The sequence below is a fragment of the Bombina bombina genome, chromosome 4 (genome assembly GCF_027579735.1).
Source record: "Bombina bombina isolate aBomBom1 chromosome 4, aBomBom1.pri, whole genome shotgun sequence".
NCBI classification, from domain to species: domain Eukaryota; kingdom Metazoa; phylum Chordata; class Amphibia; order Anura; family Bombinatoridae; genus Bombina; species Bombina bombina.
In genome coordinates, this window is record NC_069502.1 from 233,158,970 (window position 1) to 233,173,964 (window position 14,995).

The window sequence follows — 14,995 nt, forward strand, 5'->3', positions numbered from 1 at the left end:
GAACATTTCACTCAGTTACCGGTGGTCCAGGACCGGCTCCTTCCATTGTATTCACACGGCACTGTCGTTGTGATGTCCTTAAAACAATCACCAATACTTTGAGAGAACAATGGAAAATCAACATTTTATTACCTTCTCTCTGCTTTATCACACTGGGAGTGTAATTTCTTCTGCTGGCTGTGTTTACAAAGCTTATTTATAGCTGGTACGCGCGGCCACAAATTTTCAGAATAGGTGGGGATACCACATGCTAAATTAACAATTTCAAATGCCACTATAAGGGTAAAGGAGCTACTTGTAAACAATTTAATACACTCCAGCAGGTAAAGTGTATCATCGGGAACAAATTAAAGGGGAGAAAATTTTTGAGTAAACTGTCCCTTTAAGGTTTTCTCTTGTTCTGATTATTGGTTTCTTTGCTGTGACATCAGTAGCGTTGATTGCACCTCACTTTTTGTACACAAAAAATTCCTAATGACAGATTGCCTGATTAGAACAACTCTCACAGCTATAAAATGGTAATTATGCCCCACAAATATTAAAGGGACACTCAAATCAAAATCAAACTTTCATGATTCAGAAACGGCACATAATTTAAAAATCTTTACAATTTACTTCCACTATACAATTTGCACAATCCTTTTTATATGTTTATTTTTTGAGGCACGAGCTCCTAAGTATGTGCACAAGCTCTCAGGTTATACGTATACTAGTCTGTGATTGGCTGTCTATCACATGGTACAGAGGGGGCTGGCAAATGGGAGAAAAAATGTTTTCCAGAAAAATAATCTTCTGCTTTTGTGAAATTTACAATAAGTGCTATTGCATTGTCTTATCATGCACTTGTTAATTATGCAATTCTACTGTATTTAGTGGTCCTTTTTTAAAGGGACACTAAATACATTTCATCCACCTTCCTCTAATCATGGTACTGACTTTATGGAACCTAGGTTACACTTCAGATATCTGAAGGGGAGTTTCACATGTGCAAACACATCAGCACTGGAATGTAGTTATAGATAGATTTCCATATGGCGACACATGACTAGAGGGAGGAAGGGAATAACCTCAATATTATACTTACATAATGGTTTTTAGTGTTTAATGTCCCTTTTTCAAATCTTTTTTTTTTTTCTCTTGACACAGGAATATTTGAACAGGCATATGTGTGTAGCCACCAATCATAAGCTTGCTTCCAGTATTCCAGTGCCGCTACGGAGCCTCCTTAGGTATGCTTTTAAACAAAGGATACCAAGACTGAAGTAAATGTATCATTATTAAATTGAAAAGTCTACCTGAACCATGAAAGTTTATTTTTTCCTCTTATGTCACATTAATCATTTGTACATAAGCTGCCACAATAAACAGCCCTTATGTGTGTCTGGTGGGTGCATATATGAGGTTTCTGGGGTGTCTGCTTTTGGTGGGTGCAATTTTGGAGAGATTATCAGTTTGGTTTGTGAGGTAGTGAAGTGATAGGACAACAATAGTTACATATCCTTCAGTTTGGGGAAAAATGTATTGGTTTTTCTAGCCCTCTCATTCTTAGAATAGGGGTTGGTACTCTAGGATATTTCTTATGATTAAGATTTTATATAGATACAATCATGTAATATGCACACACTTTGATTTGACTCCTTGGTTGCCCAGAGACCATTTGGGCAGTTAAGGGTAACATCACTGCTACTTACTCTTCCAGCAGTGATTTAACTTCTTGGTTGCCAGGTACACAAGCGCCATTGGTTTGACCCTTTGCCCTATTACTTGTGACCTGCGTACAACAATTGAAATGAAGTGGATGGATCTGCTTCCCTGGACACAAACTATTCTGGTAAATGTAATTGCCGTTTTGATGAGGAGTGGAACCTGGGCAGCCACTGGTTGGATTTGTGGCAAGGAGGAGTTGCAATAGCATTAATAAGCAATGACAAACAATGGAATGCGTGCACATAATACAAGTTAAACACAATCCTCTACAGTTTATAGATAGGTTCATAGTCCTAAAAGAACAACCTGTCAGTGCTCTAATGTGCAAGTAACACAACTATTTTTATTTTTGAGGGAAATTATTTCCTTCATAAAAGACACTATAGTAGGGGTATATGCCAGTTTGTCCCATGGTGGGTTTTGAGGCTGCAACAGATTTTCCAGTGGTAAATCCCTTTTCTTTCCTAAGATATGAAGTCCACAACATCATTCAATTACTAGTGAGAATATCACTCCTGGCCAACAGGAGGTGGCGGCGGCAAACAGCACCAAAGCAAAGCTTTTTAAGTATCACTCCCCTACTCATAATCCCCAGTCATTCTCTTTGCCTCTGTCAATGGAGGAGGTGAAGTTTGGTGTCTGAAGAAATGAATTCCTTTTTCGGGTACTTTTCCCTGGAAGCAAGGATTTGGGTTTAGCTGATTCCACGTCAATCTCTTCAGTAGACTCGAGTAGTGGTGGCTTTTAAGCAGTTAGGAAGTTGTGAGGTAGTCCTTGCTTTGTTTACTAACACATTGCTGCCCATTGTACAGAAAGCCAGAGTTGGTTACTCCTTTCTTTTTCTACAGGTCTCTGTAAGGAGTATGTGTCCTTTCACACCTTGTGAGCTGTCTTCCTGCCGGACAGCTAGACTGCAGGTAAATGTTTTTGTCTTCTAGGTCTTGGAGACGTACTTCAGAAGAATGTCATATGCAGTAGATGGGGACATTTTTAAAATCCTTAATACAGGATTTTCTTTGGCAGTGGGACATTATGTATGTTGAGACTAGAGGTTAATCTTCCCTTTTTTGGGATGTTTTTCCTCTTTGGGCTAATTTTGTTGAAATACTTTATTAGTATGTGTGTGGCTTATGTTTTATACAGGGATTTATTTATAAACGTAAAATTTGGCAGTTGGTTTTCTTTGCTTTGCTAGAACAGGCTAACTGACAGACTGCTTGAGCGTTTGTGTAAATTAATCTCCGGTGTTGTAGGCAGAGGGAAACGCGCGCTTTTTACTTGCGGCATAGTTTCCTCTCTCTGCTGTCTGATGTTTGTGGAGCGGCGTCATTGAATTTCAGTCTCTTCAGTGTCTGTCTACTATACAATCGTTTTAGAGACTTCTGGCAGCCAAATTGTGTATGTGTTACAGTAAGGCACCTCAGCCTGTCTAAGGTGTAGGGGGCACGATTGGTTTATTTTAAAGAATTTTTGCATAATGTTAAGCGGCTGTGGTTTTAAAAATTCTTAAAGTGACAGTGTATTTAAAAAAAAAGTTATACAATTTGTGGAATTGTTTATTTAGTATTATGGACATGTACCAAGACTGTCTTTTGGCAAATGCTTGTTATGCCTAGAGGCACAAATTGTTTTGCCTATGCAATTCTGTGCTGCATACTTTGCTAGAACACATCAATTTAAAGATACATTTTTGTCCTCTGAGCCCAATGTCTCTCAGGATGATGCTGTTCAGGCAATGCCACAGCTTTCTCCTCAAACCTTCCAAGCCTCTATGGCGTCACATACAGCGTCCTGGAGTTCCTCTCAGCCTCCTGGAGGAGTTTATTTACATGCAGATTTTGCTGCATAGGTATCTTCTGTGGTATCTGCGGCATTATCTGCTTTTCCTATGCTGGAAAAACATAAGAGGAAAATTAGACATTCAGATAGTAAGGTTTCTGTTCCACCTACTGCTACGCAGGTTTCCCTCCCCCATAAGTCTGATGAGGAGGATACGTTGGTAGTCTCTGAGGGTGAAATCTCAGATTCGGACAGTATTATTCCTTCATATGATACTGAAGAAGTAAACTTCAGACTTAAGCTTGAACACCTTTTGTGTACTGTTAAAGGAGGTATTGGCTACTTTGGACGACTCTGATACTTCTGTCATTGTCAAACCTAAGAAGTCTAGTAAACTTAATAAATACTAATGATGTTCTTTCCTCTGTGGAAGTTTTTCCTGTCCCAGGCCGTGTGACAGGAGATTTTCACAGGAATGGGAGATGCCAGGGATTCCTTTCTCCCCGTCTCCCGTATTGAAAAAGATGTTTCCTGTTGCTGATTCCATTAAAGATTCTTGGCACAAGGTGCCTAAAGTAAAAGGGGCTATTTCAACTCTGGCTAAGAGAACTACAATCCCTATAGAGGATAGCTGCTCCTTTTAAGGATCCCATGGACAAAATGCTGGAAGCTTATTTGAAGATGTATGTTCATCAATGTCTTCATTGGCAACCTGCAGTTTGTATTGCCACAGTAGCAAGTGCGATGCCTTGTCTGAATCAATTTTAGTAGAAACTCCATTGGAGGAGATACAAGATAGGCTTAAGGCTCTCAAACTAGCCAATTCCTTTATTTCAGATGCTATCATGCAAGTTATTAGACTGGGAGCCAAGATTTCTGGCTTCACTGTCCTAGCCCGCAGGACATTGTGGCTAAAATCTTGGTCAACTGATGTTACCCTTGTAAGGAAGCGCCAGAAGCTTGGATTTAGAGGTAAGACCTTGTTCGGACCTGGTCTGGCAGAAATAATTTCTGATATGGGTGCAAAAGGGTCTTTTCTACTGCAAGACAAGAAGAACAGACTCAAATGACGTCAAAGTAATTTTCGTTCCTTTTGTAACTTCAAAGGTCAAAAGTCTTCCTCTTCCAAGCAGGGGCATTCCAAGTCGTCTTGGAAGCCCAATCCATCTTGGAATAAGGGGAAGCAATCAAAGAAACCCTCAGCTGAGTCTGTCAGCATGAAGGGTCGACCCCCGGTCCGGGTTCGGATCAAGTGGGGGGTAGACTTTTCCTGTTTTGTCAAGCGTGGAGACGAGATGTCCCAGATCCTTGGGCTGTGGACATAGTTTCTCAGGGTTACAAAATAGAATTAAAAACTTTCCCTCCCAGGGGCAGATTCCACCTCTCAAGATTATCTGCAGACCATGTAAAAAGAGAGGCATTCTAGAACTGTATTCAGGACCTTTCCTCCCTGGGAGTGATTGTTCTAGTAAGGGAACAGGGTCTAGGATTCTATCCAAATCTGTTCCCAAAAGAGGGAACTTTTCGACCCATTTTAGACTTAAAGTGCCTCAACAAGTTTCTCAGGGTACCGTCCTTCAAAATAGAAACCATTCGTTCCATTCTTCCTTTGGTCCAAGAGGGTCAGTTCATGACGACCATAGAACTGAAGGACGCATATCTTCATAATTCCCATCCACAGGGATCATCAAACATTCCTGAGATTCGCCTTTCTAGACAAACACTTTCAGTTTGTGGCTCTTCCGTTTGGCCTTGCCACAGCTCCCAGAATTTTTTCAAAGGTTCTGGGGGCTCTCTTGGCAGTGATCAGGTCTCGGGGAATTGCAGTGGCGCCATACCTGGACGACATATTGCTTCAGGCGCCATATTTTCAACAAGCAAGCTCTCATACAGAGTTCTTGTTGTCCTTTCTACATTCCCATGGTTGGAAAGTGAATCTGGAAGAGAGTTCCCTTATTCCAGCTACAAGCGTGGTTTTCTAAAAAAATTTTTTTCATAGGGATTTTATTATGGTCCCTGACGGAAGTCAGATAATCCAAAATTCTCTCCTTGCCTCTCTTAAGTCTACTGTTCAGCCATCAGTGGCTCAATGTATGGAGGGCATTGGTCTGATGGTCGCTTCCATGGACATCATTCCCTTTTGCTGAATTCCATTTGAGAGCTCTGCAATTATGCATGCTCAGACAATGGAACGGAGACCATTCAGATCTGTCTCAGAACATAGATCTAGACCAGTCGACAAGAGACTCTCCCGTGGTGGCTTTCGCAGGGCACATGCTTCCAGAAACCTTCCTGGGTGATTGTCGCCACGAACGCCAGCCTGCTAGACTGGGGAGCAGTTTGGGACTCGTTAGCCATGATGGAGGTGGCACGGATTATTCAGTGGGCGGAAGCTCACAATTGTTTATCTGCCATCCACATTCCTGGAGTGGACAACTGGGAAGCAGATTTCCTGAACAGACAGATATTTCATCCAGGGGAGTGGGCTCCACATCCTGAGGTGTTTTCCAGGTTAATCCTCAAATGGGGGGTGCCGGAGTTGGATCGGATGGCGTCTTGGCAGAACGCCAAGCCTACAAGGTACGGTTCAAGGTCAAGAGATGCTCAGGCCGCTCTGATGTTCTGGTGGTTCTTTGGGATTTCGGTCTAGCATACCTGTGTCCTCCTTTTGTGCTCCTTCCACAAGTTATTGCTTGTATCAAACGAGAAAGCATTGGTAATTCTAATAGATCCTGCATGGCCTCACAGGATCTGGTATACAGATCTAGTGAAGATGTAATTTCGGCCGCCTTGGAGGTATCCTCTGAGGAAGGACCTTCTAACTCAGGGTCTATTTCTTCATCAAAATCTTGTTTCTCTGAAGCTGACTGCTTGGAGATTTAACGCTTAGTTCTGTCTAAGCGTGGATTTTCTGAGTCGATCATTGAGACCATGATCCAGGCTTGGAAGCCTGTTACTCAAAAAATTTACCATAAGGTATGGCGTAAATACCTTTTATTGGTGTGAATCTAAGGGCTACTCTTAGTGTAGGGTAAGAATTCCTAGAATTTTGTCTTTTCTCCAGGAAGTCTGGAGAAAGGGTTGTCGGTCAATTCTTTGAAAGGTCAGATTTCTGCATTATCTATTTTGTTACACAAGCATCTGGCGGATGTGCCAGATGTTTAATCTTTTTGTCAGGCCTTCGTCCGAACCAGGCCTGTTTAAACCTGTTGCTTCTCCTTGGAGCCTTAATCTTCTTAAAGTTTTGCAGCAGGCTCCGTTTGAGCCAATTCATTCCAAAGAAATTACGTTTCGGAACTCTCGGCTTTGCAGTGTGATTCGCCTTACCTTATTTTTCATGCAGATAAGGTGTTTCTTCCTAAAGTGGTTTCGGATAGAAATATTAATCAGGAAATTGTTGTTCCTTCTCTCTGTCCCAGTCCTCCTCATAAAGAACGTCTGTTGCACAACTTGGATGTTGTGCGTGCTCTAAAATTTTACCTACAGGCTAATAAGGATTTTCGCTATTCTTCTGCCCTGTTTGTTTCTTAGGAAAGCGTAAGGATCAGAAGGCTACTTCTACTTCTTTCCCTCTGGTTGAGAAGTAGGATTCTTTTTGCTTATTAAACTGCTGGACAGCAGCCCCCTGAGAGAATTACAGCTCATTCCACTAGGGCTGTCTCCTCTTCTTGGGCTTTCAAAATGAAGCTTCTGTGGAACAGATTTGCAAGGCTGCAACTTGGTCCTCTCTGCATACTTTTTCCAAATTTTGATACTTTTTCCTCGGCTGAGGCCTCTTTTGGGAGAAAGGTTCTTCAAGCGGTGGTGCCTTCTGTTTAGGTCTGCCTGTCTTGTTCTCTCTCCCTGTTCATTCTGTGTCCTCTAGCTTGGGTATTGGTTCCCACCTGTAATTGAAATTATGTTGTGGATTCTCCATATCTTAGGAAAGAAAACAAAATTTATGCTTGCCTGATAAATTTCTTTCTTTCCGGATATGGAGAGTCCACAACCCCACCCTTTATTAAGATAGTTATTTTTTTTACTGAAGCTCCGGCACCTCTACACCTTTGTGTTATTCCTTTTCCCTTCGGTCGAATGACTGGGAATTATGGGTAGGGGAGTGACACTTAACAGATTTGCTGTGGTGCTCTTTGCTTCCTCCTGCTGGCCTTGAGTGATATTCCCACTAGTAAGTGAATGACGTTGTGGACTCTCCATATCTGTAAAGAAACAAATTTATCAGGTAATCATAATTTTTTTTTTTTTTATAAGCCACCTATTTCTTATTGGAGGTTTATAGATTAGATTTTAATATATCTTGTGGACCTTCCCAGAATAAAAAAAGTTTTTCTGACTGTTAATTTATTTTTTGGTACCTTGTTCTGATCAAGTTTTTAAATCTGTAGGAATAAAGATGCGGATAACCAGTTATTAAACACTGGTTCCAGTCAACAATTTTCATCTTAAAGAGACAATTAACCTTCCCAATAAGAAACCCCCTTTCAATATATGTATCCTGGATAATCGTGCTGATGAAAATCAGACAAGTGTGTTTTTTTTTTTTCTTCAAACCTGTCCACAGGCCTCCGTAACAGGACATATTTTCAGGATTACCTTGGGTGAGAACAGTTTAATACCCATGTTTACTTATCAATATAAATTCAAGTAATTTTACGTTTAATGCTGTTGAGAACAAAATCATCTGATTTAAAGTGACATTGTAATGTAAAATTTGTTTCCCCTTAATTTTTTCCATATGACTTGTTACTTACTGCAGAGTTTATGAAAAACTGTTCCTTCATGTTTATTTTGTTTTTAAAATATCTGTTTTTGATCATTAAAACCATTACCTGTCGTTCTCAAGGACATGCCCATTTATATGATCAGACCTTGCAGAACAATCAGACCTTTTTAAATCTTTTAGTATATAGTCTGATAGTTGGGTATTAAAATGCTAATTAAGGCCGGTAGGAATAAAACCAGCTATTTCAGATAAAAAAAAAAAATCTCTTTACCACCTCCCACTGGGAGGTTAATTTATGCTGTTCTGGTAACCAAGTTTTTCTACCGAGCTTAAAAATCTATTCATAGTTTCACTTTAGGTGGTGGTTTCAACAGGTAAAGGAACTGTTTTTAAACCATTTTAATATACTCCTGCAGGTAAGATTGATCACCGGGAACACATTAAAGGTTTGTTAGAAAGCTTCCAGACTAAATTGTGAATTGTATGCTAGGTTATAAACTGGATATTTTCCAAGTTAAAAAAAAGTTTTTATATGTTTTTGATTCTTATTCACAATTAAATGGACACTAAAATTATGCACATTTTTTGTGAAATTCCAGTTTTCAGAGTATGTATCTAGTCTTTTTATACTGACATAGCTGTACTTGCGGCTTGCCCTATTGAGGAATAGCTGTGTGCTTTACATGCTGCATAGATTTAATTAACAGGTCACACATGCATTATTTAAATATTTAGCATTTGTACTATCACTGCTTGTTTTTCATCATAATTAGAAAAAATAACTTTGGATTGTCTTATCAACTTTTGTATTAAAGGGACACTGTACCCAAATTTTTTCTTTTGTAATTCAGAAAGAGCATGCAATTTTAAGCAACTTTCTAATTTACTCCTATTATCAATTTTTCTTCGTTCTCTTGCTATCATTATTTAAAAAAGAAGGCATCTAAGCTTTTTTTTTGGTTTCAGTGCTCTGGACAGCACTTTTTTTATTGGTGGATGAATTTATCAACCAATCAGCAAGGACAACCCAAGTTGTTCACCAAAAATGGGCCGGCATCTAAACTTACATTCTTGCATTTCAAATAAAGATACCAAGAGAATGAAGAAAATTTGATAATAGGAGTAAATTAGAAAGTTGCTTAAAATTTCACGCTCAATCTGAATCACGAAAGAAAAATTTTGGGTACAGTGTCCCTTTTAATTATTGCTGAATTCACCTTATCTCAATATTATATGTTTAATTACTTGACAAATCAAGATGCCTTAAACAAATAAGTGGCTCCTGGATTTGTGAACCCTGGTTTTCCACTATACTGCCTGCAGCCTCTGTTACTTGGATGTTGTAAGTTGCGTCTGGGTACTACATGTCCCAAGTGTGTTTGGGGAGTAGGGAATGGTGGAATACAAGAGATTGGAAGAGAAGAGTCTTCCAAGTGTTATAACTCCCTTGCTGAAGCTGCCAATACCTGAATGGCCACAGGGCTAAGATTGTGGGACAGCACTTTCGTGTCAGGTTACCCAGCAAGAAGAAGGGGAATTAATCTGTCACAAGCATATGTCTTTTCCCAACCATAGGAGAGCAAGTACAGGCATTGGCATATAAGGTGTGTTTTTTTTTTTTTTTTTTCTTTCAATAAGAGCTCGGTGTAATGTATAATTACTGTGCACATTTCTTGCTGTGTCAAAGTTCCAGTGCTCTGCTTCCACATTGCAATATTAATTTCACCCCCCTCCATCCTCAAGACCCTGCAGTGCCCATTTCCATGGGACCCGTTGCTATGCCTTAGTGTTGAAATTAGGGCTGCAACTAATGATTTTTTTCATAATCGATTAAACGGATGATTATTTTTTTCGACTAATCAGATTTAAAAATAAATCCTATTTCTCCAACATAGGTGTGTCCGGTCCACGGCGTCATCCTTACTTGTGGGGATATTCTCTTCCCCAACAGGAAATGGCAAAGAGCCCAGCAAAGCTGGTCACATGATCCCTCCTAGGCTCCGCCTACCCCAGTCATTCTCTTTGCCGTTGTACAGGCAACATCTCCACGGAGATGGCTTAGAGTTTTTTAGTGTTTAACTGTAGTTTTTATTATTCAATCAAGAGTTTGTTATTTTAAAATAGTGCTGGTATGTACTATTTACTCAGAAACAGAAAAGAGATGAAGATTTCTGTTTGTATGAGGAAAATGATTTTAGCAACCGTTACTAAAATCCATGGCTGTTCCACACAGGACTGTTGAGAGGAATTAACTTCAGTTGGGGGAACAGTGAGCAGTCTCTGGCTGCTTGAGGTATGACACACTCTAACAAGACGATGTAATGCTGGAAGCTGTCATTTTCCCTATGGGATCCGGTAAGCCATGTTTATTAAGATAGTAAATAAGGGCTTCACAAGGGCTTATTAAGACTGTAGACTTTTTCTGGGCTAAATCGATTCATTATTAACACATATTTAGCCTTGAGGAATCATTTAATCTGGGTATTTTGATAAGATTATATCGGCAGGCACTGTTTTAGACACCTTATTCTTTAGGGGCTTTCCCAAATCATAGGCAGAGCCTCATTTTCGCGCCGGTGTTGCGCACTTGTTTTTGAGAGGCATGACATGCAGTCGCATGTGTGAGGAGCTCTGATACATAGAAAAGACTTTCTGAAGGCGTCATTTGGTATCGTATTCCCCTTTGGGCTTGGTTGGGTCTCAGCAAAGCAGATACCAGGGACTGTAAAGGGGTTAAAGTTAAAAACGGCTCCGGTTCCGTTATTTTAAGGGTTAAAGCTTCCAAATTTTGTGTGCAATACTTTTAAGGCTTTAAGACACTGTGATGAAATTTTGGTGAATTTTGAACAATTCCTTCTTATTTTTTCGCAATTGCAGTAATAAAGTGTGTTCAGTTTAAAATTTAAAGTGACAGTAACGGTTTTATTTTAAAACGTTTTTTGTACTTTGTTATCAAGTTTATGCCTGTTTAACATGTCTGAACTACCAGATAGACTGTGTTCTGAATGTGGGGAAGCCAGAGTTCCTTCTCATTTAAATAAATGTGATTTATGTGACAATGACAATGATGCCCAAGATGATTCCTCAAGCGAGGGGAGTAAGCATGGTACTGCATCATTCCCTCCTTCGTCTACACGAGTCTTGCCCACTCAGGAGGCCCCTAGTACATCTAGCGCGCCAATACTCCTTACTATGCAACAATTAACGGCTGTAATGGATAATTCTGTCAAAAACATTTTAGCCAAAATGCACACTTATCAGCGTAAGCGCGACTGCTCTGTTTTAGATACTGAAGAGCATGACGACGCTGATAATAATGGTTCTGAAGGGCCCCTAAACCAGTCTGAGGGGGCCAGGGAGGTTTTGTCTGAGGGAGAAATTACTGATTCAGGGAACATTTCTCAACAAGCTGAACCTGATGTGATTACGTTTAAATTTAAGTTGGAACATCTCCGCGCTCTGCTTAAGGAGGTATTATCCACTCTGGATGATTGTGACAATTTGGTCATCCCAGAGAAACTATGTAAAATGGACAAGTTCCTAGAGGTCCCGGGGCTCCCAGAAGCTTTTCCTATACCCAAGCGGGTGGCGGACATTGTAAATAAAGAATGGGAAAGGCCCGGTATTCCTTTCGTCCCTCCCCCCATATTTAAAAAATTGTTTCCTATGGTCGACCCCAGAAAGGACTTATGGCAGACAGTCCCCAAGGTCGAGGGAGCGGTTTCCACTTTAAACAAACGCACCACTATACCCATAGAAGATAGTTGTGCTTTCAAAGATCCTATGGATAAAAAATTAGAAGGTTTACTTAAAAAGATGTTTGTTCAGCAGGGTTACCTTCTACAACCAATTTCATGCATTGTCCCTGTCGCTACAGCCGCGTGTTTCTGGTTCGATGAGCTGGTAAAGGCGGTCGATAGTGATTCTCCTCCTTATGAGGAGATTATGGACAGAATCAATGCTCTCAAATTGGCTAATTCTTTCACCCTAGACGCCATTTTGCAATTGGCTAGGTTAGCGGCTAAGAATTCTGGGTTTGCTATTGTGGCGCGCAGAGCGCTTTGGTTGAAATCTTGGTCAGCTGATGCGTCTTCCAAGAACAAGCTACTTAACATTCCTTTCAAGGGGAAAACGCTGTTTGGCCCTGACTTGAAAGAGATTATCTCTGATATCACTGGGGGTAAGGGCCACGCCCTTCCTCAGGATCGGCCTTTCAAGGCCAAAAATAAACCTAATTTTCGTCCCTTTCGTAGAAACGGACCAGCCCAAAGTGCTACGTCCTCTAAGCAAGAGGGTAATACTTCTCAAGCTAAGCCAGCTTGGAGACCAATGCAAGGCTGGAACAAGGGAAAGCAGGCCAAGAAACCTGCCACTGCTACCAAGACAGCATGAAATGTGGGCCCCCGATCCGGGACCGGATCTGGTGGGGGGCAGACTCTCTCTCTTCGCTCAGGCTTGGGCAAGAGATGTTCTGGATCCTTGGGCGCTAGAAATAGTCTCCCAAGGTTGTCTTCTGGAATTCAAGGGGCTTCCCCCAAGGGGGAGGTTCCACAGGTCTCAGTTGTCTTCAGACCACATAAAAAGACAGGCATTCTTACATTGTGTAGAAGACCTGTTAAAAATGGGAGTGATTCATCCTGTTCCATTAGGAGAACAAGGGATGGGGTTCTACTCCAATCTGTTCATAGTTCCCAAAAAAGAGGGAACGTTCAGACCAATCTTAGATCTCAAGATCTTAAACAAGTTTCTCAAGGTTCCATCGTTCAAAATGGAAACCATTCGAACAATTCTTCCTTCCATCCAGGAAGGTCAATTCATGACCACGGTGGATTTAAAGGATGCGTATCTACATATTCCTATCCACAAGGAACATCATCGGTTCCTAAGGTTCGCATTCCTGGACAAGCATTACCAGTTCGTGGCGCTTCCTTTCGGATTAGCCACTGCTCCAAGGATTTTCACAAAGGTACTAGGGTCCCTTCTAGCTGTGCTAAGACCAAGGGGCATTGCTGTAGTACCTTACTTGGACGACATTCTGATTCAAGCGTCGTCCCTTCCTCAAGCAAAGGCTCACACGGACATCGTCCTAGCCTTTCTCAGATCTCACGGATGGAAAGTGAACGTGGAAAAGAGTTCTCTATCTCCGTCAACAAGGGTTCCCTTCTTGGGAACAATAATAGACTCCTTAGAAATGAGGATTTTTCTGACAGAGGCCAGAAAAACAAAACTTCTAGACTCTTGTCGGATACTTCATTCCGTTCCTCTTCCTTCCATAGCGCAGTGCATGGAAGTGATAGGTTTGATGGTAGCGGCAATGGACATAGTTCCTTTTGCGCGCATTCATCTAAGACCATTACAACTGTGCATGCTCAGTCAGTGGAATGGGGACTATACAGACTTGTCTCCGAGGATACAAGTAAATCAGAGGACCAGAGACTCACTCCGTTGGTGGCTGTCCCTGGACAACCTGTCACAAGGGATGACCTTCCGCAGACCAGAGTGGGTCATTGTCACGACCGACGCCAGTCTGATGGGCTGGGGCGCGGTCTGGGGATCCCTGAAAGCTCAGGGTCTTTGGTCTCGGGAAGAATCTCTTCTACCGATAAATATTCTGGAACTGAGAGCGATATTCAATGCTCTCAAGGCTTGGCCTCAGCTAGCGAGGGCCAAGTTCATACGGTTTCAATCAGACAACATGACAACTGTTGCGTACATCAACCATCAGGGGGGAACAAGGAGTTCCCTGGCGATGGAAGAAGTGACCAAAATTATTCTATGGGCGGAGTCTCACTCCTGCCACCTGTCTGCTATCCACATCCCAGGAGTGGAAAATTGGGAAGCGGATTTTCTGAGTCGTCAGACATTGCATCCGGGGGAGTGGGAACTCCATCCGGAAATCTTTGCCCAAGTCACTCAACTGTGGGGCATTCCAGACATGGATCTGATGGCCTCTCGTCAGAACTTCAAAGTTCCTTGCTACGGGTCCAGATCCAGGGATCCCAAGGCGGCTCTAGTGGATGCACTAGTAGCACCTTGGACCTTCAAACTAGCTTATGTATTCCCGCCGTTTCCTCTCATCCCCAGGCTGGTAGCCAGGATCAATCAGGAGAGGGCGTCGGTGATCTTGATAGCTCCTGCGTGGCCACGCAGGACTTGGTATGCAGATCTGGTGAATATGTCATCGGCTCCACCATGGAAGCTACCTTTGAGACGAGACCTTCTTGTTCAAGGTCCGTTCGAACATCCGAATCTGGTCTCACTCCAGCTGACTGCTTGGAGATTGAACGCTTGATCTTATCGAAGCGAGGGTTCTCAGATTCTGTTATCGATACTCTTGTTCAGGCCAGAAAGCCTGTAACTAGAAAGATTTACCACAAAATTTGGAAAAAATATATCTGTTGGTGTGAATCTAAAGGATTCCCTTGGGACAAGGTTAAGATTCTATCCTTCCTTCAAGAAGGATTGGAAAAAGGATTATCTGCAAGTTCCCTGAAGGGACAGATTTCTGCCTTGTCTGTGTTACTTCACAAAAAGCTGGCAGCTGTGCCAGATGTTCAAGCCTTTGTTCAGGCTCTGGTTAGAATCAAGCCTGTTTACAAACCTTTGACTCCTCCTTGGAGTCTCAACTTAGTTCTTTCAGTTCTTCAGGGGGTTCCGTTTGAACCCTTACATTCCGTTGATATTAAGTTATTATCTTGGAAAGTTTTGTTTTTGGTTGCAATTTCTTCTGCTAGAAGAGTTTCAGAATTATCTGCTCTGCAGTGTTCTCCTCCTTATCTGGTGTTC

At 41.6% G+C, this 14,995-nt stretch overlaps 2 protein-coding genes across 9 annotated transcripts in view; one reads left to right on the forward strand and one right to left on the reverse strand.

Annotated features, from left to right (window-relative positions):
• FBXO36 (F-box protein 36) overlaps positions 1 to 8,106 on the reverse strand; it is a 128,635-nt gene extending 120,529 nt beyond the window's left edge. The window contains exon 1 of the mRNA XM_053711461.1: positions 8,080 to 8,106. Coding sequence (XP_053567436.1) covers positions 8,080 to 8,106 — 27 coding nt within the window. The remainder of the gene's footprint in view (positions 1 to 8,079) is intronic.
• The window catches only part of TRIP12 (thyroid hormone receptor interactor 12), a 1,052,161-nt gene that overhangs the window by 7,418 nt on the left and 1,029,748 nt on the right, over positions 1 to 14,995 (forward strand). Inside the window, exon 1 of one of the 8 annotated variants that reach the window (XM_053709827.1) lies at positions 1,206 to 1,229. The exons of the other annotated variants lie outside the window; for them this stretch is intronic. The gene's annotated coding sequence lies outside the window, so the exon portion shown is untranslated. Of the gene's footprint in view, positions 1 to 1,205; positions 1,230 to 14,995 lie in introns of those variants that run through there. 8 annotated transcript variants of the gene reach the window in all.